The following is a 22,953-nucleotide window of genomic DNA, read 5'->3' on the forward strand; positions in this document are numbered from 1 at the left end:
TTCATAATTTTGCCTGAGATTGTCTGGGCCTAGAAAATGAATCAAGATTTCTCTAAAGCAATCATAATAATCTCATTCTTTTACCAATGATTGGGCAAGGAGTGAGCGTGTGACCCTGATCTAGCCAATGAGACAGAAGGATGTGTGCTGGGTGCTTATGGGAAAGGTTTCCTTCCCAGGTAAGAGATACAGGATTTCAAATAGCCTTTTTTGATGTTTTTCTGTTGGGTTAAGGATATGACACCTGGAGTTTTGGCAGCCATTTTGCATCTGGGTCAATAAGCACAAGAATGAAAAGCCAACATGCTGAACTGGGCCAGGGGGAATGATGAAATTGACCTTGTTGTGCCAGTGAATCAACCCTACAAGTGACTCCTGGACTTCTTAGTAATAAACAAGAAATGTGATACGGTTGGGCGACTCAAATGGCTGTTCTCTTATTCTCTGTACATCCCCTGCCCAAACAGAGCCTGCTTCACCTACATCCTACTTACATGACTGACCTTCCTATGTACCTGTCCCAAGCCCCAGCTAATCACAGCTTACCAAAGGGGTGGTGAATGGCTAGCCCCTTTGCTGGTTTCCTTGGTTACTAATGAGCCCACCTGAGATCAATTCCTCTGTAACTGATAATTCCGTTTCCCAGCTGGGGAGCAAAGACTGCCACTGTGTCCTGCCTGCCATGTCCTGCACCCCAGGACCTTGCTTCAGATGTGTAACATCCTCCATCTATTAAACCACTGATGTCTCTGTTGCTGATTCTGGGCTCTTTCTTTGGTCTTGAAGCTTGGCACACACAGGCCTGCAGACATAAGGAGTGCTGCCCAACAAATGCATGATGTCTTAAGCCACCTTTTAGAGTCTTCTTCAACTGTTTGAAATGGAATATATACTAAGTGTTACACCAGACAAGTAGTATGCCAGACAAGTACACGTGTGGCAAGTTGTATTTTCTCCAAATAACTGAAACAATATTCCCAGTTCTCCATGCTCTTCTAGAACCTTGTCAATCCCCTAATAAGAGATGGAATCTCATATCCACTCAGCTTTAATTCACGAGTGTCTTTCAGTTGCCCCTTCAACAGGGGAAATGACATTACGTATCTGCCTACTCTATGCCATAGAATGGCGTGACACCTTCCTCCTCTTTCCAGAAATATACTTTGGAACTCAACCTTTATTCTGTGAGGCTCAAGAAAAGTGGAGTCCACCCCCCCCCAACCCCATCCCAAATCCCTGATCACCAAGTGGGCTCCCAGCCAATAACCTGCAGGAACTTGTCAGCCTTGTGAGTGAGCCATTTTGGACAGGGATTTGTCCAAATGTTGACTGCCCCTGACTGACACCAGGAAGCAGAATTATGAGGATAACTCCTATGTCATAAGGTTTTAAAGATAGCTTAGAATTGTGCCCAGCACCTAGTAGATTTTCAGTAAATATTTTCCTCATGTGTCAGGAAAATGACCCCATTACTCTGATTTTAACACGTGGTGGTCCATACCTGGTGACCCTGAAAGGTGGTTTGCTCAGGCATTAAAGTTTTGTAGATGGCATACCAGACACTGCTTTGAGTAACTTTCTCTACAAGCAAACTGGGATTTTTCCATTTTCTTAATACTCATTGATGGTGGTAGCAACCGAGGATTTATGAATTTCCATAGCTGGAACTGGAGTTCTGAGTGGAGCCAAAGCTTTGACTCTCATGCCCAATGAGAGGGTCCAAGTGGTTGTCCAGTTTGGTGGTGCAGGCTCTGGAATTCTATCCATCTGGATTTAAATCCCCAAACCTATACTTTTAGCTATGTGAGCTCACCTCTCTGGCCTTATGAGAGTAATATTACCTAACATAAACAGTTTTAAAACTACTAAGTGAGGTAGTAGTAGTAGTAGTTGTTTAGTCTTTAAGTCGAGTCCAACTCTTGCGACCCCATAGACAGTAGTCTGCCAGGCTCTTCTGTCCATGGGGTTCTCCAGGCAAGAATACTGGAGTGGGTTGCCATTTTGAGTTAGTAGTAGAGTATCGAGAACATGATAAGCAGTGGAAAATAATAGATAAGACTGGGATAGTTACAGGCTTGACATAAGGATTAAATGAGATAATATAAAATGGCAAGTACATGGTAAGAGCTTCAGTTCAGTTCAGTTGCTCAGTCCTGTCCGACTCTTTGCGACCCCATGAATCGCAGCATGCCAGGCCTCCCTGTCCATCACCAACTCCCGGAGTTTACTCAAACTCATGTCCATCAAGTCGGTGATGCCATCGAGCGATCTCATCCTCTGTCGTCCCCTTCTCCTCCTGCCCCCAATCCCTCCCAGCATCAGGGTCTTTTCCTATGAGTCAACTCTTCGCATGAGGTGGCCAAAGTATTGGAGTTTCAGCTTCAGCATCAGTCCTTCCAATGAACACCCAGGACTGATCTCCTTTAGGATGGACTGGTTAGATCTCCTTGCAGTCCAAGGGACTCTCAAGAGTCTTCTCCAACACCACAGTTCAAAAGCATCAATTCTTCGGCTTAACGTGTGCTAAATCGCTTCAGTCGTGTCCAGCTCTTTGCGAGCCTATGGATTGTACCTTGCCGGGCTCCCCTGGTCATGGGATTCTCCAGGCAGGACTACTGGAGTGGGTTGCCATTCGCTCCTTCAGAGGATCTTCTCCACCCACAGTTGTAACCCGTCTCTCTTGTCTCCTGCATTGGCAGGCGGGGTTCTTTACCACTAGCGCCACCTGGGAGGCCCCAAGAGCTTAATAAACCTTGGCTAGTTTTTGTCTGCAAGCTGAGTCAAAGGTAAGGCTCTTACGAGGGTGGGGCAGTTTGTAGGCTGATGCTCCGTGACATCCAAGGAGACGTTATGCACGTTCCACCGTCCACCTGGAACAAGAATTCAACCACGGAAGAACGGAAGAAAACCACAAATAGCTCCAGTAATACCGGCAGCAGCGCTTCCCAGCAACAGTGTAAACTCGGCTGGTTAAGAATTGACAGTTTTTTATTAAGTCGGTTCTTCGCAGGAAGTCTCAGTATCTGTGTCTGAGAAACGAGGGGGGCAGGGTGCGAGGCAGAGATGAGTTCTTGGGTCTCAGACCGAGTGTCTTGGGCGAAGTGTCGCAGAGAGACAAGAACGCCAAATCTCGAGACCTGACTGAAATCTCCTCCCGGGAGGAGCCTCCACGGTTCCGCGGTTGCCGGTCCGCGCCCCGGCGCACCACGTGACTTGTGTCCGCACCACGTGACCCGGGGGCCAGCCCTCGCGGCCCCGCCCCGCTCCCGCGCAGCACGCGGCTTCCGGTAGGGGCGGAAAGCGGAAGTGTGGGAGGGTCTGCTGGGCGGGATCGAGGAGGTCCCGGGGGAGGATGGAGCAGTGAACGGGTCTGGGCGGCTGCCGGCAGCGCCATGGAGACGGTGCAGCTTAGGAACCCGCCGCGCCGGTGAGGGGCCGCTGGCTTAGAAGAAGGGGGTGGAGGGAGGGAAAGACGGGGACCGGCGGAGGGGGAGACCCGGGCGTGCGAGCCCCCTTGGAGGGGACGGACCTGCGGGGCGAGGTGATCCGGCTGAAGGGGCACCTGCTGAATGGGGGAACCTCCGGCCGGTGGGGGTCCGGCCCCCGGGGGTAAACGTGGGGCTGGTTAGAGAGATCGCTTGCCGAGGCGGACATCCTGGCGGAAGGTGGGGGACAGATGGGGAGGGCAGCCGCTGGGGGACTGGAGACAAGTTAGGGAGAGCACCTGCTGAGGGCGGGGGCCGCTGGGTGAAGCCTGTCCTAGAAGGGACTCACTGGGACGGGGAGGATGCTTAAGCCAAATGAGGACCTACGAGGGGGGTCTGGCTAAGGGGTGGGTCGCGAACTAGCAGAGAGGAGAGCTGGGCAGACTTTCTAAGGGAGGGAGTCCCACCAGAGGTGCAGTGGGGAGGGTCTGTTGAGGGGAGAAGCTTTGCTGCCTGAGGCCGAAGGTGTGCCGTGCCAGGTGGAAGGTCTAGTAAGGGAGGCTTCGTGCAGGGCAGCGATTTAGATGTTTTTGGTAGTGTCCCCTCTAGATGATGGCATCTTTCCTCTCTGATATCCAGGATCTTCCTAATCTTCCTCACTCCCGCACTGAGAGGTAGATAGAGAAATAAGAGGCTGTTTTCAAGATGGGCAAATTGAGGCCCAGAAGAGTTGAGAGACAATCCTGTGTGTTTCCTTTTTTTTTTTTTTTTTTTGCTCTAGGTCTGGCTTACTGGACTCAGCCACGCTGTGCCCTTTTTTCAGGTCTCTATTGTTTTGTATCAGCTCCAAATCCTACTGCTCCCTGGAACTGTTTTAAGTCAAGATTGGGGAAGTGGCCGATCCTAGATAGTCTGACCTCCTGAGTTGGTTGCAGTTGTATCAGTGGTTTGCTCTGTGGACCCCCCGGGCTTTTTCAATCACTCTGCCACATCTGGAGAAAAATGGAGAGTACTGCTTGAGGTGCCATGAAGTTTGCTTCAATTTCACAGAGCCCTCTGACTTCCTGTAGCAGAATGAGCTCTAAAGTAGGAAGTGTTCAGTGTGTGGGAGTGCGGGGCAGTGGAGAGGTGAAGGGAAGGGTTCCACAGCTGGGCCTGTGCCCTTAGCTTTGTTTGAAGTGCACAAACACTGCAGAAGGCAAATAGCTGGTTGGGACAGACTCGTAAGTCACCCTACTGTAGTGCGCTGAGTCTGAAATAAAATGATTATTGCATCCATCTAGCACTTACTGGGTGCCAGATGTTATTCTCAGTGCTTTCCATGTCTCTCATTGAACCTGACGGGTTTGCTGATATTTGACCATTTTTGATGTATAAAAATATTAGTTTCATATGGTTCACCTTCACTGTTGACTCGTTTGACCATCACAGCAGTCTTCTCACCTGTATCTCTGTTTTCAGGTGATGAAACTGAGGCCCAGAGAGGTTAGCAATTGGCCAGAAGTTGCAGTTACTAAGTGACAGAGCTGGGATTTTAATCCAGGCAGTCTGGTCCAAAGTCCATGCTCTTAGCTGTATCACTCTGATTCTTCTCTGGGAGTACCCTTGTTTCACAGGGCCTTGTGTATATTAGTAGGTATTTGCTGTTGCACCGTAGATCCAATTATAAATGGACACTGGTTATATTTCCTTCTGAAATATGTTCGTTCTCTCCTGGACGTGCTGGTTTAATTGAAGAGAGGATTAGGAATCTGAGTTTTGTTTCTGCTTTTACTTTATGCTGTATAATCTTGGGCAAAAAAGTAAACCTTTTTGGTTTTTGACACACTCATTCCTGTGCCTTTTGGATTTTAAAAATTTTATTAAATGTGCAAGAGAAAAGTGTTACAGGGTTGAATTCTTTTTTTATATTTGAATTTATTTTAACTGGAGGATAATTACAATATTGTGATGGTTTCTGCCATACATCACTATGATATGGCCACAGGTATCCATGTGTCCCCTCCATCCTGAACCCCTCTCCTATCTCCCTCTCCACCCTGTCCCCTCAGGTTGTCACAGAGCACCAGCTTTGGGTGCCCTGCTTCATCCGTTATTTGTTTTACATATGGTAATGTATATGTTTCGATGATGCTGTTCTCTGAAATCATCCCATCCTCTGCAGGGTTGAATTCTTGAATGACAGGTGCTTTCCTGCTCATCATAGCTAGTGAACTGCCTTTCAGCCAGTTAACTTTATTACCAGTGATATTAGTTTGTTAGGACTGCCATGTTGATCTCACAGATGGCATGAGTTAACAGAAATTTATTTTCTCACAGTTCTGGAGGCTAGAAGTCTGAGGCCTAGGCATCAGCAGGGTTGTTTCTTTTGAGGCCTCACTTCCTGGCTTGCAGATGGCTGCCTCCTTCCCGTGTCTTCACACGGTCCTCCCTCTGTACCTATGTCCTCATCTCCTCTTACGAAGACACCAGTCGTGTTGGATGAGGCCCCACCCATGTGACCTCATTTTTACCTTAACCAGCTCTTTAAAGGCCCCATCTCTAAATACAGTCACATTCTGAGGTATTGAGCATTAAGACTTTAACATGAGTTTGAGGAGGTTGGGGTGGGCATGTAAATTTTATTTTCATTGAAAAGCTCCATCCATTTATCTTACATATTTGTTGTATCACATAACGAATTCTGTGTGGAAAGAGAATAGGTATATATAAATAATCTTACAAAAAAAAACTTACAAAAGTTCTAAGATGGGAGAAAGAGGTTTGGGAGCTAGCCAGACCAGTGAGTTATGACTTCATGAACATCCTTATTTGTGTTTGGAAAGGTACTGGTGTCTTTTCAGAGATTCAGATGGCATGTGTTTCCAATAAGGGAAAGCAATCCCAAGGTAGGAAATGCTCTTTGTGTTCCTGAGTTTGATACTTGCGTGTGTCTAAGAGAATGATGATGGTAAAGAGCCCACCTGCCAGTGCAGGAGTCGGATTTGATCCCTGGGTCGGGAAGATCCCCTGGAGAAGGAAATGGCAACCCACTCCAGTATTCTTGCTTGGAGAATCCCATGGACAGAGAAGCCTGGCGGGCTACAGTCCATGGGTTGCAAAACAGTTGGTCGTGACTTAGCGACTAAACAACAACCAACAACAAGAGAATAACGATAAGGTTGACAGGTTGCATAGGAGTTTTATGTTTTTTCACTTTCTGTTTATTTTTTAGAAGTTTATGATTTTAAGAAGTGAGTTGCTATTAGATCCTAATACTGTGGTGGAGTGTGTAGAGTGCATTTCTGGGATACTGACCATCCACGCAGCTGACTTAGGAGTGGAACATCCCCTGGTATCTAGTCCTTGGAGGCTGTGTTGGCTCAGCCTGTTCAGTTATGAGCAAGCACTGAAACTACCTAGGACCTGGGGAAGTACGGTCGAAAGGGCTGAATCATCAGAGTTGGGCTGTTTGCTTAGAGTGCTTCTTCCATGAAGACTCATGTAGAAAACATCATTGAGTCCCTTGTCAAAAGTTTTTCCATAGAGTTGTTATTTGTTGATAGCACAGTAATACTTTCTCGGGGCGAACTTCTTTTTAATTTTGAAAGCTCATGAAGAGTACTGAGAAAGGTTTATGATTCTCCTCATTGCATTCATTAGTCCATTTAGCAAATGTTCTTATAGACCACCTCTAGGTTCAGGCACCAGAGATGATGAGATCCTTTAAGCCCAAACCAAACAAAACCCCACCTAGATTGTTTTAAAGGAGCATCTGAACACTCATATAAAGTTTGTCTGTCAAGAGTATTATCAGAGGCCTGCAGCTGTCTCATGGCAGTGGCGGTTTCCTTTGTTATGCCATGTTTCTAATAGTTGAAATAGTGAGTTTTGCTCTTTATAAACCACAAAGCCACCACTTCGAAGGGACACATCTGATCTTTCTTTACATAAACTGTTTATAAAACTTTATACTTGAGAAAAGAGGTATTGTCCATTGTTTATACAGTTACAAATCAATGCTTTACCCACTCCTGCCCCCCCATCCCCATTGTGAGATGTTCATTCTGATTTCTGGGTTCATAGAAATTTCACTTCTGACATTGAAGTTTCACTTCAACCCTTTTTGTTTTGAACCTGGGAGTTTTTGTGATGTCATTGGAATTTAATTTTTAGGACCTTTTGATTTTCAAAGGTCAGTGTGGTTGTTTCTTTGGTTAATTTTCAAGTCATGGCAATTACTGACCTAGAGCAGTTCTCCCTTTCTCTAGTCTTTGATATTTTATAAAATCCTGTTGAGATTGTCTTCTTGAAATCAGCGTTTACTGGAAGATACACTTGATGTGTTCAGGTATGTGGGGGTTTTTTGGCTTCTCTTACCGTTTTGCCAGTTTCTCTAGGAAGGTACACATTTGTGTGCGTGTGTATTTTAGTTCATCTTTCCTTGTAAAAGCTGGTATTGTCCAGCTAGTTTAAACATTTTTCTTTACAAAGAAATTTCCAGGGGACTGCTTCCATATTTCACCACTTCCTGAGCTCCCCTTTCTTTGTTGTCCTTTGTAGTTTCAGGAAACCATGGTGTAGAACACACACATGCACGCACACAAATGCTCCTTAGCAGACAGCTCATCTAAGACTGTTAACAATTTTCACAGTTCTCAGTTAAAAAAAAAAAAACCTATGCTTAATTTATAACCTCTGTGTTGATCATGGTTTGTCATAGAAAAATCTGAATTATCTGGAAGTTGTGTGCAAAATCTTTGATTTTGGGGAATAGTCAGCTACACAGTCACCCCAGGAGAGTCTTGGTGAGACTGTTTGAAACTTCCAGCTGTCTGGTTATTTTTTCACTTTTAATCACATCTAAGCATGTGCTCTCCACTTTCTGTTTCTGTGATACCTTATAGAATCCATGTGTTTCAACAAAAATAAGTACCAAAATCTTGCTAATGGAGAGCAAGATTCTTCTCCATCTTCCTTGACCTCCAATCTAAGACCACGTTTCAGTTCATTACCAAGCTTGCATTAAGCATCTTTTCTGAACAGAGTTATGCCATCTTAGTTGATGGAATCTCAAGATTTAAACGGATTCTAGCTAATGCTTAAATCTACTCTACTGCATTTCAGCTACACAAGAACTCGTTTTCTGTCTAGATGCTCCAGTGATGGGAATCTAGGGACTTCTTAATTGCAGTCTAAACCACTTCAGAGCAGCTTTTATTGTTAGAAAATTCTTAGACCTGTGGAACTGAAGTCGGCCTCATGGTAGCTCTTTACCCTCCGGTACTGATTTTGCTCATGAAGGTGACCCGGGACACAAGTAACATTTCCACAGACCAGCCCTTCAGCTTCCCTTAAAGGTCTCTTAGCTTGCCTTTATTGGCATTTACCAACGTAGGCTTTGTAGAGAAATTCCTCAGATGCTAATTGTAAAATAAATAATGTGTTTTGTGTTCTCGCAATTTGCTGCTAAGTACAATGTTATTTTATGCTTAAATTTCTTCATTCACAGGCAGCTGAAAAAGTTGGATGAAGATAGTTTAACTAAACAACCAGAAGAAGTGTTTGATGTCTTGGAGAAGCTTGGAGAAGGGTGAGTGCCCAGAAAAATGTAGGTGGACTGCTGCTAAGTCGCTTCAGTCGTGTCTGACTCTCTGCGACCCTGTAGACGGCAGCCCACCAGGCTCCGCCGTCCCTGGGATTCTCTAGGCAAGGACACTGGAGTGGATTGCCATTTCCTTCTCCGGTGCATGAAAGTGAAGTCGCTCAGTCGCTCAGTCGTGTCCGACTCTTAGCAACCCCATGGACTGCAGCCCATCAGGCTCCTCCATCCATGGGATTTTCCAGGCAAGAGTACTGGAGTGGGGTGCCATTGCCTTCTCCATAGGTGGACTAGTAGATCTCAAGTCTTTTTCCTGCCCCAACACCAGCAGAATATGAACCTTTCTCATGCAATAATTTGTAAAGCTAAGGAAAAGAAAGGGAAATATTGCATATCAGCCTTGCTCTGGGTGGGGTGGGAGGTAAATTTACAGCTTGAAATGCCCTTTCTCTCATCCCCCAATCACTCGATAGACAGAGTTAGTGATTCCTGGTCTTTTCAGTACCATGGACATCTGTTGTTTTCTCTCATAAAATCTGTGGTATGCATGACTACATCTATTCAACAGATAACACTAATTAGTTTATACTTTGTTCAAGAAATTTTATTAATCAGACATACTTTAATTTTCTGTTCATAGCCTGTGAGAGATATGCAATTACTTGTTTCATTTTTTTTTTTTAAATAAAAAAGGAATCCAGCATTTTCGTTAGTCACTTTGGGAAATACATTTCCCAAATAAATCAAGAAAATAATCAAAGAAAATAAATCAAGGACTGTCACTACCTTTACACTACCTAACTTCCTAAGAGATCTAGGATCCCCGGTTGGGAACTGGAGGACTTCTTGAAACACAGATTTGTGAATGAGTTTATAGAATACAAGTAGTATGATATTTGGTAATAGATAGTGACCATCATTGGCTTTCGTGATACAATAAAGGTTACATCATAATTTTTTATACTTTTGATATTTGTATATTTATTTCTTCTTCTGTAATGACCAAGACATTAAAATATCAGACACCCTTTCAAAGTTTTCGTTGTTCATTTTTGAATAGGTAATCAAGTCACATGATTCAAGATTTGAAAGGCATAAAAAATGGCCTGAAAAAAGTCTGCCTCTTATCTCTCTCAGCCACCCAGAAGCAACCAATATAGCAGTTTTTTATGTATTTTTCAGAGGTAGTTTATACATCAATAAGCATGTAAATGTGTGGGTGTGTGTGTATTATGTAAAATCTCTTGGAAGTAATTCTGGTTCAAGAGAAGACCTGAAATGTTAATTTATAAAAATGTCTATTGTCTAATTAGTGTTTGTTCTGTACAATCAGCTTTTATATATCATAAGTTTATTTTGGAGTCAGTGTTATTTATGCCTAATATAGATAACAAATGCTAAACCCAATCCTGGATTACATGGAATAGGATTTCATGGATTACCTCCTTGTGAAAAACATTAGTCATCATCTTTTAGAAAGTTGGAAAAATACTCTTTGGAATCAAGCAAGAAATCAAGCAGAGAAGGGAAGTAAAAGATGACAACATCTGTGCTACTAAAAGACAAGTACATGATGAATCTGAAACTACAAGTTGACTTGGCATCCTTAAAGGTATGGGGAAAGAAAATCCAGTCCCTCTATGTCTTTGGCCTGCCATTTTCAACTCTAGCGTGATATCCTCTGTATTTTCCTCCATGTAGTGAGTGCAAGGCCCTTAATCTAACCATGCTTACAGGTTATACTTAAAATAAGATCAAGAGTGGTAGGCATAATTGACTAGGTATGTAACTGACTTGTTTTATTTATTTATTTATTTATTTTTGACTTGTTTTATTTTTAATGAAAGTGTGTTAGAGCAGTAAGAACATAGACTCTGAAGGTTGATGAACATCTTGAAGCTTCACAAGCCTCAGCTATGAAGTGAGGATATTAACATCTCCCTCATAGGATTGCATTGAGTATTACATGAGATAATGAGACTACAGTATGTAGTACAGTGCTTGTCACCTAGTAAGGGCTCAGTAAATGGCAACTATTATTTTATTTTTAAATATATCAATAGAAGCACTTTTCAGATCTTATCTTGCCCAAACAAAGTTAAATCTTAAGTCTTAAAGTATATTTAGATGTTCTTGAAGGGAGCTCTGTTTGGGTGGATTGGGTTTGAGGAATGTCAAAAGAAAACTGCAGATAGAGAGTGATCAGAAATATAATGTAAGGAGAAACTAAGCTAATTATGATTATTTTAAATTACATTTTAGATCTGTGGATGTCTTCCTTAAGGACCTTGGAGATGTCCCTGTAAATCTATCACCAGAAAGAAAACAAACAAAGCTTCAGATCTTCGCATGTTGTCATCATATTGTTGTTTTAAATGTTACCACAAGTGCTTGCATTTCTACCATCCTGACTGAATGAGCCTGAACAAGCTTCATTTAATCAGCAGAATCCTGAAGGAAGACCTCAACTGCACTTCCTTCCTGAACACAAAAGACCATGCCATGGTTCTGGAAAATGAATGGGTTGTGAACTGGCATGGACCTGCGCCTTGTGTAGTGAGCCCTGGCTAAAGGATTGTGTCGGATTCCCAAGACTGCTGCCATTCTGTGTTTGGAGGAAATCGTGGATCTTTGGCAGAGCAGGGCCACAGCTCCAAACCAGAATGGATGGACAGCCCTCAGAAAGTGTTTTGATTAGAGCTTTCACCTTTCTTCCATTATATTTAAAAGTTTTACCCATTGACTCATTTAAGTTTTTAATCAGGGGAGAAGAGCAAAAACATTTTGCCCATAGTTTTGTAATTAGTGAGTGATGTGGTTAAGACTGATACCTGGTTAATTTGGCCTCAGATACTGTATAATTTCTAATTCTCTGCATTGACCCTTGCCTTGCAGAGCTTGTGTGAAGCACCTCCTTTGTGGTATTATTTGTTTTGTTCTCTGCCAGTTAAAATTCATTGAGTCACTGTAGTTTTTTTTTTGTAGAGAGTCAGGTCTTGGACTTACCTTCAGCAAGTGGTTCGTGCTGAAGCCTTCTAAATTGTGCTCTTAAGTGCAGTCTGGAATTGTGAATCTTAATTGTTCATATGAGCTCTTGGAGTTTTCTTGGCTGTCAAGATAGCATAGCGAGGTGTGGAGGGTTTTCTAGGCAAGATTTCTCAGTAAGTGCATGCAGGAACCTCTCTTTTCCGTTTCAAATATATAAGAATAATGAATGAAAATTAGTTTTTAAAATATAAGGATACATAGCCAGCTATAGACCAGGGATAGAAAAGATAGCTGTCATAGTAATAGGAGGGAAAAGCATTTCATGTTGTCAGGAGATTGGGCTTCCTGCAGGAAGTTTTTGTATCAGTTGCCTGTGGCCTGGGGAAAAAGATGGACTAGTCTGACTATAGGAACTGGGCCTGGAGTATATTTAGGTATGGTGTCTTGAGGGCTGAAAACCCTAAATCCTAGTGCAAGATCTAGTTTAGATTGTACAGCCTAGATGACTGAGCTAAGGAAATCGTGAAACCATCACGATGTCATGAAATGCTCAAGAACAGTGAGCACTGTATAGAAAAGAATCATTCAAAGTAAAACCCATACGAGGAAATCCAGTGCCATTAAATAATCAACAGACGTAACAAATAGGAAATTACCACCCAAGGAAATAGAAATAATGGAGCAATCTGAAATGGAATTTCATGTTTGTTTACAATTTTCAAAAAGATAAAAGTAGGGAATAAAATCCTTAAAAGACAAACACAAAATTATTAACATGAACAGCCCCGTGAAAAAGAAACAGTTGAAGGGCTTGACAATGAAAACTATAATAATTGAAGTTCTAATGCCCAATAAATTGCAAAAGCTGTCGACTGGACAAACTGAAAAGAGAATTTGTGAGTTGAAAGCTAGAAATGAGACTGATCACAAAATGCAGGACAGAAATGCAGTGTTGGAAACTAGGGAGACAGCATGGATTGACAAGGTCCACTCTAGGTCCAATAGGAACTCTAGAAGACAGTTGGAAGAGACAGGAAATAAGTAATACTAGGAAATTTCCAGACTTGAAGAAAGACATATGTCTTCACATTGAAGAAGTTTATGAAGTGCCAAATAAATCGACTGCTAGTTATAGTAAAATTATAGATTGTGAAGGATAAAGAGGAAGTCTTAAGAACTGCAGGAGAGATTGCCCAAGATTACCCATGAAAAATGATAACCTGGTGACAGTTGACTTCTCTACAACAATAGAAGCTGATAAACTATAGTACATGTGCTGAGAGAAAGCTATTGTCAAAGAAGAATTCTATATCCAGCAAAATTCATTCCAAAGTGAAGATGAAATAAAGAACTTCTTTACACATATGGGACCTAGGGCAGTGGTCCCCAACAGTTTTGGCACCAGGGACCAGTTTCATATAAGACATTTTTTCCAGGGACTGGGAGTGAGGGGAATGGTTTTAGAATGATTCAAGCATATTGCATTTATTATTCCCTTTGCTTCTAACCTGTGGCAATCTCAGGCTATTCTGCCTTGACTTTAGGTTAGGATGTGTGCTCCCATGAGAATCTAATGCCACTGCTGATCTGACAGGAAGCAGAGCTCAGGTGGCAATGCGCGAGGTGGGGAGCAGCTGCAAATCCAGATGAAGCTTCACTCACTCAATTGCCCTCCACCACTCACCTTCTGCTTGGAGCCTGGTTCCCAACAGGGAGTTGGGGACCCTTGACCTAGGGTATCAAGAGCAAATTTGGATGAAAGTTACAGACTACCCAACTAATAGTGTAACCAGTAAGGGCATTTAATAACGAGCAGAAAAATCTGGGGGTGAAAAATTCCAGAATGGCTAAGTGTTTGATAATGATTTAGCATTTGTGTAAGTCACAGTCTCAAGATGGCCACTTTAGAAGCAGGAAAGGAAGAAGCAGGTAAAAATGGGCCACCTTGTAAGCTTCTTTTTTTTTTTAATCAGGGAAGAAAGTCTTTCCCAGGGACCCTTCAGAAGAATTCCTCTCAAATTTCACTGGTCTGTACTGGGTCTTAGACTTACTGCTAGTTCAGTCACTGGCAGAAAGGGATCAGAATCCTGGGACTGGCTTGGACCACCAGGCTTTATCCCCTGGGACTAAGCATTTGGTCACAAAGATTTGGTCACAAATCTTGGGGTTATCCTATCAAGGAAGATAAGGCAAGGCATGTTTCCTGTGGATCTTAGTTCCCTGACTAGGGATTGAACCTGCACCCCCTGCATTGGAAGACACAATCATAACCACTGGCCGACCAAGGAAGTCCCCCTTGCTTTTTTTCATTATACTTTTGTGGTTACTCTCAACTGGCTAATACCCTCATTTTTCTTGATTGGAGGGACCAGAGTAAGGTAGCAGGTTTTGTTTTGTTTTGTTTTGTTTTTTGGTAGTAATTTCTTTTGTCTTGTGCATAAGATATATGATGGCAGATTTTTCTAGTGGGCAAGGAAGAAGAGGCAGTGGTTGGATCTTCCACACATGGTCAGTGGTTGTCTTTCCCTTGCAAAAAATAAGTTTTAGGCAACATTTAAATATCATCATATTAGTTTTGCCAATAAAAGAGTCTGATGGAATGGAAATTTTTTATGTGCTTTGCATAGACTTGAAAAAAAATTTTTGTGTGACTTTCACATTGAAACAATCCTTGAGTAGCATTTTGTTAGCTAGAGCACTCAGCTACTTTGATGTATTAGGTGCACTGTTATTTTGATCTTTTTTTTCACCAAGGAGTATGAAGAAACAGGTGTGTTTGGGAACTATGAAAGACAATTTGCTCATTATTTCACTGACAGCCATCCAAGATTTAAGCGAATATATAATCTATGTAAGATAATGATAATGATACCTCATTTAACCATTGCAATTCTCTTGTAATGTTGTTGTCATCTTACAGGTGAGAAAATTGAGGTACAAGGTTAATAATATGTCTGATATATACTGTAATATACTGTTAAGTAGTGATGGTAGGACTCCAGTCCTGGGTCTTTAGATTCTAAATGTATTGCTTTTGCTGCTGCTGCTAAGTTGTTGCGTCAGTCGTGTCCGACTCTGTGCGACCCCATAGACTGCAGCCTACCAGGCACCTCCGTCCATGAGATTTTCCAGGCAAGAGTACTGGAGTGGGTTGCCATTGCCTTCTCCTGTATTGCTCTTATAGCCCCCAAATTGAAAGGCTACCTAACCTTTTATTTATCTTGATAATAAACTCTTAAGGGAAGATGAAGCGAAAGATAAAAAGAATTAAAGAGGAGTAAAAATTTCCTAATATTTTAAATACTATTGCAAGTAAGAGGAGCAAGGACTAAAGACAGCAAGGACTAAAAGACCTTGTGATGCTAGAATGAGTGCGAGAAAAGGAAGGACCCTCCCCCTCCCCCTTTTTTTTTGCCCTAATACAAACGTAGAGAGAATATAGGCCTTGTGTTCTGACACACCTGGATTCATAGCCTGGACTGACTGCTTATTTATCACTTAATGTAACCTTGGGCAAGTCGTGTAACTTCTCTGAACCTTTTCTCATTTGCCTGTAAAATAGAGATAATGACCCCTTCATGGCTTTTCTGTAAGGGTGAACCTCAGAGGATGCTGCTTCCAGCAGACGTGGTAGCTACTGCCCTTATGACTGTTACTTCATACTTATACATTCACTAAATTTTAAGTTTATAAGATAGTAGTTCTCTTAAGGACAGTTTTTCCCCAAAATATCAATACTTTAGCTATCTCAGTTTTGCAAGTGTAGCTAAGTATATATGTCTTGGGCACCTGGGGATGTAAATTAGAATGGTGAGTTGTTTGAATTTTAAGCACTTTTTAATCTCTTGGCTTGTTTTGACTTTGTACGTATCCTTGTGCCCCCCAATTACAGGTCCTATGGCAGTGTGTACAAAGCTATCCATAAAGAGACCGGTCAAATTGTTGCTATTAAGCAAGTTCCTGTGGAATCAGACCTGCAGGAGATAATCAAAGAAATCTCTATCATGCAGCAATGTGACAGGTAAAGGCTTATGGTGTTGCTCTGGAGATAATAACAGTTTTGAATTTGCTGTGATTATTTACAGTTTGATTCCTAGAATTGCATCAACTTAGATATTTTGCAAAAGGGAGAGTTAAGTGGACTTACTACATGTTTCTTTTCAGAAAAAAAAGGATGAAAAAGTTTGTGTGTTTCAGCAGCTAAACTTTCAGAATTTCTATTTCTTCGTTGTTTTGTTTTGTTTCAGTTTAGCTCTTTTCAAAACTAGGAAGAAGAGGCAAAGAGGCAGAAGGTGGTGCTGGCTAGCCTTTTTTTTTTTGATAATGATCTCTCTTACTTCCTACTGAGAAAACATTTCTGCAGACAGCTCAGAAGAGATAGTTCAAATGCTTTTACTTCCAGAAACCTTAGAACAGCAAACAGTCCTATAAAAAGAGAACGCTTATTTATATATTACTGTTCTGTCCCTTCCTTCACAAGTTTAAGAAACTGTTCCAACTGAGAGTAGTTAAGTGTTTATTTTTGAGGAACTAAGATTTGTCAAATGCTGCAAGCAGGAAGTCGGGCCACAGGCGACCGCAGAAATGCACGTGGTTTGCCCCGAATTTCCATGACAACATGGTGGGGTCACTTCAGGGGAGCAGGCTTCCTCAGTTCAGACTGAGAAACACAAACTGAGGGGCTGGGGCAGCTCTTGGGAGTTGAGAATGAGATAGTTGTGCAGCCCAAGGCTGTCTTTGTCCTTCTGAAGCTCTTTGGGTCAGCAGATGAACTCAGTCTCTCTTGTTGGTAAAGCTTAAGATAGATGGGGCTACCTGCTAGGCATTTTGCCCATGAGCCCCTCAGTCTTGTAGACTTGTGAATGCAATCACTTCTGTTCTCCCCACCTTTTTTCTTTTTCCTTTTCAGGAATAAATTTTTTAAAGATTTTTTTATATGGACTATGTTTTTGAAGTGTTAGTTCCTCAGTTGTGTCTGACTCTTTGCACCCCCATGTACTGTAGCCCGCCAGGCTCCTCTGTCCATGGAATTCTCCAGGCAGGAATACTGGAGTGGGTTTCCATTTCCTTCTCCAGGGCATCTTCCTGATCCAGGAATCAAACCCAGGTCTCACACAGTCCAGCCAGATTCTTTATCATTTGAACCACCAGGAAAGCCCTAGACCATGTTTATAAAATCTGTATTGAATTTGTTACAGTATTGCTTCTGTTTTATGTTTTGGTGCTTTGGCCATGAGGCATGTTCCCTGTGGATCTTAGTTCCCTGACTAGGGATTGAACCTGCATCCCCTGCATTGGAAGACACAATCTTAACCACTGGACCACCAAGGAAGTCCCCTTTTTCTTTTTTTCATGTGGTTACTCTCAACTGGCTAAAACCATCCGTTTTCTTGTTTGGAGGGACCAGAGTAAGGTAGCAGTTTTTTTGTTTTGTTTTTGGTAGCAGTTTCTTTTGTCTTGTGCATAAGATATATGATGGCAGCTCTTTCCAGTGGGCAAGTTGGACTTTGCCACTTTTGATAGGCTGTGTAAGAGCCGTGTTTCAAACAGTGTGCACATGTCTCTAAAGATGAGCGATTTCAAAGAGCCTACTCTATACTAAGCATCATAAGTAGTACAGAGAAATACAGGGCAGCACACTTGTCCTCTTGGAGTTTGCAGATTGTAATTGGACAGCCCAGGCTTATATATGCACGGGAAAATCTAGTTGATGATGCATGATTGTATAGGATATATTCCAGCAGTAAATACCTGACAGTAATTGCCTTATGGAGACAATAAATACTACAGAAATTCAGAGATGGGAGCGCAGATGTGGTACTATGTATCTTAAGAGATTTATTCATCCATTTCTCCATTAATATTCATTTTGCTTGTGTGTGTGTGTGTTTTCCTGATATGCTGTCATTTTGTTTAGTTTGTTTAATTTGTTTCCCAAGGATGAAGGGGCATTTGAAATTTTGAGAGTTAATGCAACTGAGTTGGTTTTAGCCTGTTCCATTACCATATTGCACAATATTACTTAGCCCTGATAATGATCTAGCTCGTTAAAGCTGGTAGCTTCAGAAGATGCATTCTTTTTTTTTTTTCAAATTATTTCATTTTAAAGGGATTTTGACTTTTTCCTGAAATCTTTCTTCAAGACTTTATATTTCAGGTCTAATTCTGAATATTTTTCCCTTATAATAGATTGTAGTGTAGTTTTATTTTTCCTTATTACAAAGTATATGTGACTTCTTGGAAAAATGCAAATCAGAAAGGAAAACCACGTTTCCCTTTGGAGAGATAATCATTGTTAAATACTCCTTGGTATACATGTCCTTCTGTATGTCTTGGAGTTTTACTGTGCTCACTATTATGTAACCTGCCTTTTTTGTTTGTGTTTTGGTAAACAGAGTCTTCTTATCAAGTATTCTTCTATTACATTTTCCATGGATTCATGGTTATTCCATTATACGGATATATCATTATTTCTTAAATAAACTCCCTAATGTCAGACGATTAGATGCTTTCCAAATTTTCACTTTTTTAAGCAGTTCTGTGACTATGGTAACTATTTCTTTTTGAAATCTGTGATTCTTTTCTTAGGGTGAGTTGCAGACTTAGAAATGCTGGGTTAAGGGACCCACACAGTTTTTGCACTGCTGTTATTTATTGGCCTCCAGAAATCAATACAATTTTAATTTGTTATCAAGAGGGTGCCCATTTTAACCTTAAATACGAATAATGGATCTTTTGAACTGAGAAATGGATTTTCACGTATTTTACAGCATGAATTCATAGGGATGTTTGAAGGTTGTTCCACTAATTATTATTGTCTCTCTCCCTAGCCCTCATGTAGTCAAATATTATGGCAGTTACTTTAAGAACACAGACTTGTGGATTGTGATGGAGTACTGTGGGGCTGGTTCTGTGTCTGATATCATTCGATTACGAAATAAAACGGTAAGTTTACCTTCTGGAATTGTGCAGCTGCACTGGTCTCTCACACTATCTTCTTTTCTCTGCTCTGTATTCATGTACACTCTCCTACTAATGTATCTAGACAGATGACTGTTTCATCTTCCCCTTTCCATGGTTCTTTCCCCTCTCTGCTTTTTGTTGTCTACTAAATGTGGCAGTTTTGATACCAACCAACCTAGTCCAGTGAAGTGCATTACTTAGTTCTAACTGGGGAAAATGACTCTCAGATCTCAGTTAGGTCAGGATCTTTCTTGTACTTTGGCCGTGCCAGGTCTCCGTTGCTGTGCCGGCTTTTCTCTAGTTGCAGCAGGTGGGGGCTCCTTCCTGGCTGCAGGGCACGGGCTTGCCTTTGCGGTGGCTTTCCTCGCCGCGGAGCACGGGCTCTAAGACGCGTGGGCTTTACTCGTCTCGGCTCCCATGCTCTAGAGCACAGGCGTGGTGCACGGGCGTGGTTGCCCCGTGGCATGTGGGATCTTCCTGGGCCAGGGACTGATCCTGTGTCTCCTGCATTGGTGGGCAGATTCTCCACCATTGAGCCACCAGGAAAGCCCAGCAATGAGTTCTGAGTGTTTAACGTTGGTTGGGTTTTCTCCTTCTGCCCAGGTGTTCACAGGTTAGCTTCCACTAAGTCCTCATCAGATTCCTCTCTGTGAAAGATAGTTTGCTGTTACTGTGATGTCTGGGAGAAAAGCTCGGAGTCATGGTTTCTAGTTTTGGTTCATTTGCGTTAACTCTTTGTTTATTCATTTATTAAGTATTTCTAGAACACTGATCTAGGCCTTCGGGATCCAGTAGTCAGTAGAACAATGACTCTGCTCTTGTAGAAGTGCATTTCCTAGTTATTAAACCCCATGGATTCTTCCATGCCTTACTGTATCGTTTGATTTTTGTGACACTCTTTAAAAAAGGTGATTTACCTATTTTTCTAGATTGAGAAACTGAGATTCAGATACATTACTAGATAACTTGCTTAAGTCATGACAAGGAAGTAGAGCCAAGGCTAAAAGACTAGATCTTTCTAAACTCAAATCACATGTTTTTTGCCCCACTGCATATTCTCTTCTAAATGTGAGTTGTTGTCATGAGGGACTGACTGAGGGTCTGTTGGTTGAGTTTGTGTAGGACTGGACTGGGAGCAGCACAGAGGCAGCTTTGGACTGATCAGGTATTCTGTGTCAGCCTCCTGCGTTCTTGCTTATATTTATTCATCATCATTTAACAGATATTTTTCTCAGGACCTGCTATATGCCAGGAGGCTTTCTTAGTGCTGGGATCCCGTAGTAAGCAAATCAAAGGCATTTTAAAATGGAGTTCACATGTTTAGTAGCGAAGATGTCACATGAGTAGGTATACAGATTATGTATAGTATGTGAGATGGTGATAATGTTGCATTAAGCTATAAGTAGGATAAAGGGATAGAGAATGACCTAGGCGTGGAGGGTTCTAGTGAAGGCCTCTCTAATTTCCTAATGAGGTGACGTTTGGGCAGAGACAGTGATGTAAGGAACCATCTCCTCCAGAAATCTGGTTGAAGAGCACTGCAGGCAGAGAGAACAGCAGATAAATGGGCCCAGAAGTGGGAGTGTGTTTAGAATGTTTGTGAAACAGCAGGGAAGCCTACGTGGCTGAAACAGGATGAACGAGGTAGAAAGTGGTAGAAGATGAAGGTAGCAGGGAGCCAAATAAGGTGAGGCCTTAGTGAGGACCGGCTCTCATTCTGAGTGACTTAGGAAGCCATGGGGATTTTGAGCACATATTGAGCTGACTCTTAGTTGCAACATGTGGGATCTAGTTCCCTGACCAGGGATCGAACCCAGGCTCCCTGTGTTGGGAGAGCAGAGTCTTACAGACTGAACCACCAGGGAAGTACCTGGCTTACATTTTAAAAGGTTCGTTTTGGCTACTGTGTGGAATATACATTATATAAGGTTACGGGCAGAAGCAGCGTGACCAATTAGGAGATTATTAGAATAATTCAGGCAGGGCATGATGGTGGCTTCAATCAGGGTGAACCCAGAGATATAATTGCATATAGCTTGAAGATAGAGAAGAGCCAAGCATGACTTCAAGATTTTTGACCAGAGCAGCTAGAAGAATTTAATTGCCTTTTACTGAAAAAGAGAAGACCGTGGGAAGAATAGAGTAGGTGGGTGGTATGGAAAGGGATAGCTTGGTGGTAAAAATAAAGAATTTGATTTTGACATGTTATGCTTATGATGCTTGTTAGGTATTCAGCTGGAGGTGTGGTGTGGGAAGATACATAAATCTGATTTTTAGGGAGAGATCTGGCCTGGAAATATAACTTTGGGAGTGGTCAGCATAGCAATGGTACTTTAAGCTGTCAAATGCTGTTTTACACTTTGAATGAGATCTTATTTATATTCTGGGAGAGGAGTTTGGATCGAAATTTTTTCTCCTTTCTCAAATGTGCTGATGTAAACTAATAGAATTTTAATTTTTCATTTTTTCAGTTAACAGAAGATGAAATAGCTACAATATTACAGTCAACACTTAAGGGACTGGAATATCTTCATTTTATGAGAAAAATACACCGAGATATCAAAGCCGGAAATATTTTGCTCAATACAGAAGGTCATGCAAAACTTGCAGATTTTGGGGTAGCAGGTCAACTTACAGTAAGTGAAAATGTTACTTGTGTTGGTAACTTTAAGGTCTTTCTTGAGAACTGTTCTTTGTATTTATTTATTTAAAAATGTAATATTTGATATAATTGTGTTGTAAAAGATTGAAGAATGTGCCAATCGGTTACAAACGAGCTGGTAGATCCTTCCTTGGAGCTCAGGTCCCATAGTTTAACTCTGTTTAGCTTGAAAAAAATAAAAGCTAAAACAGGAAATGATAGAGTAGATGTTTAAATTCTTTTGGGCTACATCATCATATTTACAAAAGGAATAAAAATTAATCAGCTTTCCTTGTGAATGTGACATGTGAATAAGACATAATGTCATCTCATTCACCCTCTAGGTAGCAGTTGGCAGCTGCTTTACTGAAAGCATTCTCCTCATTTGGTTCCAAAATACAGGCTCTTGATTTTCCTCCTACCTCAGTAGTGCATGGCAATGAAAACACTATGCTTTCAAAACAGGAAGTCTAAAATTATATGATTTTGTGAAATACATAAGATGTGTGAAATTTGTGTAGAAAATAGAGTTCTAGACAGATGTATACAAAAATTTGCAGCAATGTCATATATCAGGTTTCTTGGGTAGTAGACAACTATATGCATATATAATTTGTTTAGAGCTGTATCATGTATATTTTTTATTTTTAAAAAATTTAAATGAGAAACAGATCAAAAATTGCTTTGATGTTATTTAAAAAAAAAAACCAAAACCACCTCAGGAACTTACTCCATATCATGATTTGTGAGCCCTTCAAAAGATTTTGTTGTTAACACATAAGTAAACAATACCAAACATTTTTATCTAAATTACAATCTTAATAAGGAAACCAAATTGAAAAGAAAAATTCTTCTGGAGCTGTGTAAAAGATATTATAAATTTAAAGTATCAGTTGTTTTTAATAATTGATGGTTTTCACAGAAATAGAAATTAACAGTCTTGAAATTCATATGGAACTAGAAAAGGCCCCATATATCCAAACCAGTCCTGAGAAAGAACAAAGCTGGAGGCTTCATACTTCTTGATTTCAAACCATGTTACAAAGCTAAAGTGATTAACACAGTATAGTATTGGCACAAAAATACACACATACACCAATGGAATGGAATCAAGAACCCATAAATAAACCCATGCTTAGACAGTCAGTTAATATTTGACAAGGGAGCTAAGAGTGCTCAACGAGGAAAAGATGGTCTCTAATAAATGTTCTTGGGAAAACCTGATACATGCAGAAGAGTCAAACTAGACCTCTTTCTTATACCACTCACAAAAATTAACTCAAAATGGATTAAAATAAATGTAAGGTCTGGAACCCCAAAACTCCTGGAAGAAAACATAGGGGAAAAGCTCCTTG

The 22,953-nt window shown here is 41.4% G+C and overlaps 1 protein-coding gene across 2 annotated transcripts in view; it reads left to right on the forward strand.

The window, feature by feature from the left end:
- Positions 1 to 3,314: 3,314 nt before the first annotated feature.
- STK4 (serine/threonine kinase 4) overlaps positions 3,315 to 22,953 on the forward strand; it is a 90,084-nt gene continuing 70,445 nt past the window's right edge. For both annotated transcript variants that reach the window (XM_043883555.1, XM_043883556.1), the window contains exons 1-5: positions 3,315 to 3,427; positions 8,917 to 8,997; positions 15,887 to 16,015; positions 18,825 to 18,939; positions 21,429 to 21,593. In XM_043883555.1, coding sequence (XP_043739490.1) covers positions 3,393 to 3,427; positions 8,917 to 8,997; positions 15,887 to 16,015; positions 18,825 to 18,939; positions 21,429 to 21,593 — 525 coding nt within the window. In that variant the 5' untranslated portion in view covers positions 3,315 to 3,392. The remainder of the gene's footprint in view (positions 3,428 to 8,916; positions 8,998 to 15,886; positions 16,016 to 18,824; positions 18,940 to 21,428; positions 21,594 to 22,953) is intronic.

Source organism: Cervus elaphus, chromosome 23, assembly GCF_910594005.1.
Source record: "Cervus elaphus chromosome 23, mCerEla1.1, whole genome shotgun sequence".
Taxonomy (NCBI): Eukaryota; Metazoa; Chordata; class Mammalia; order Artiodactyla; family Cervidae; genus Cervus; species Cervus elaphus.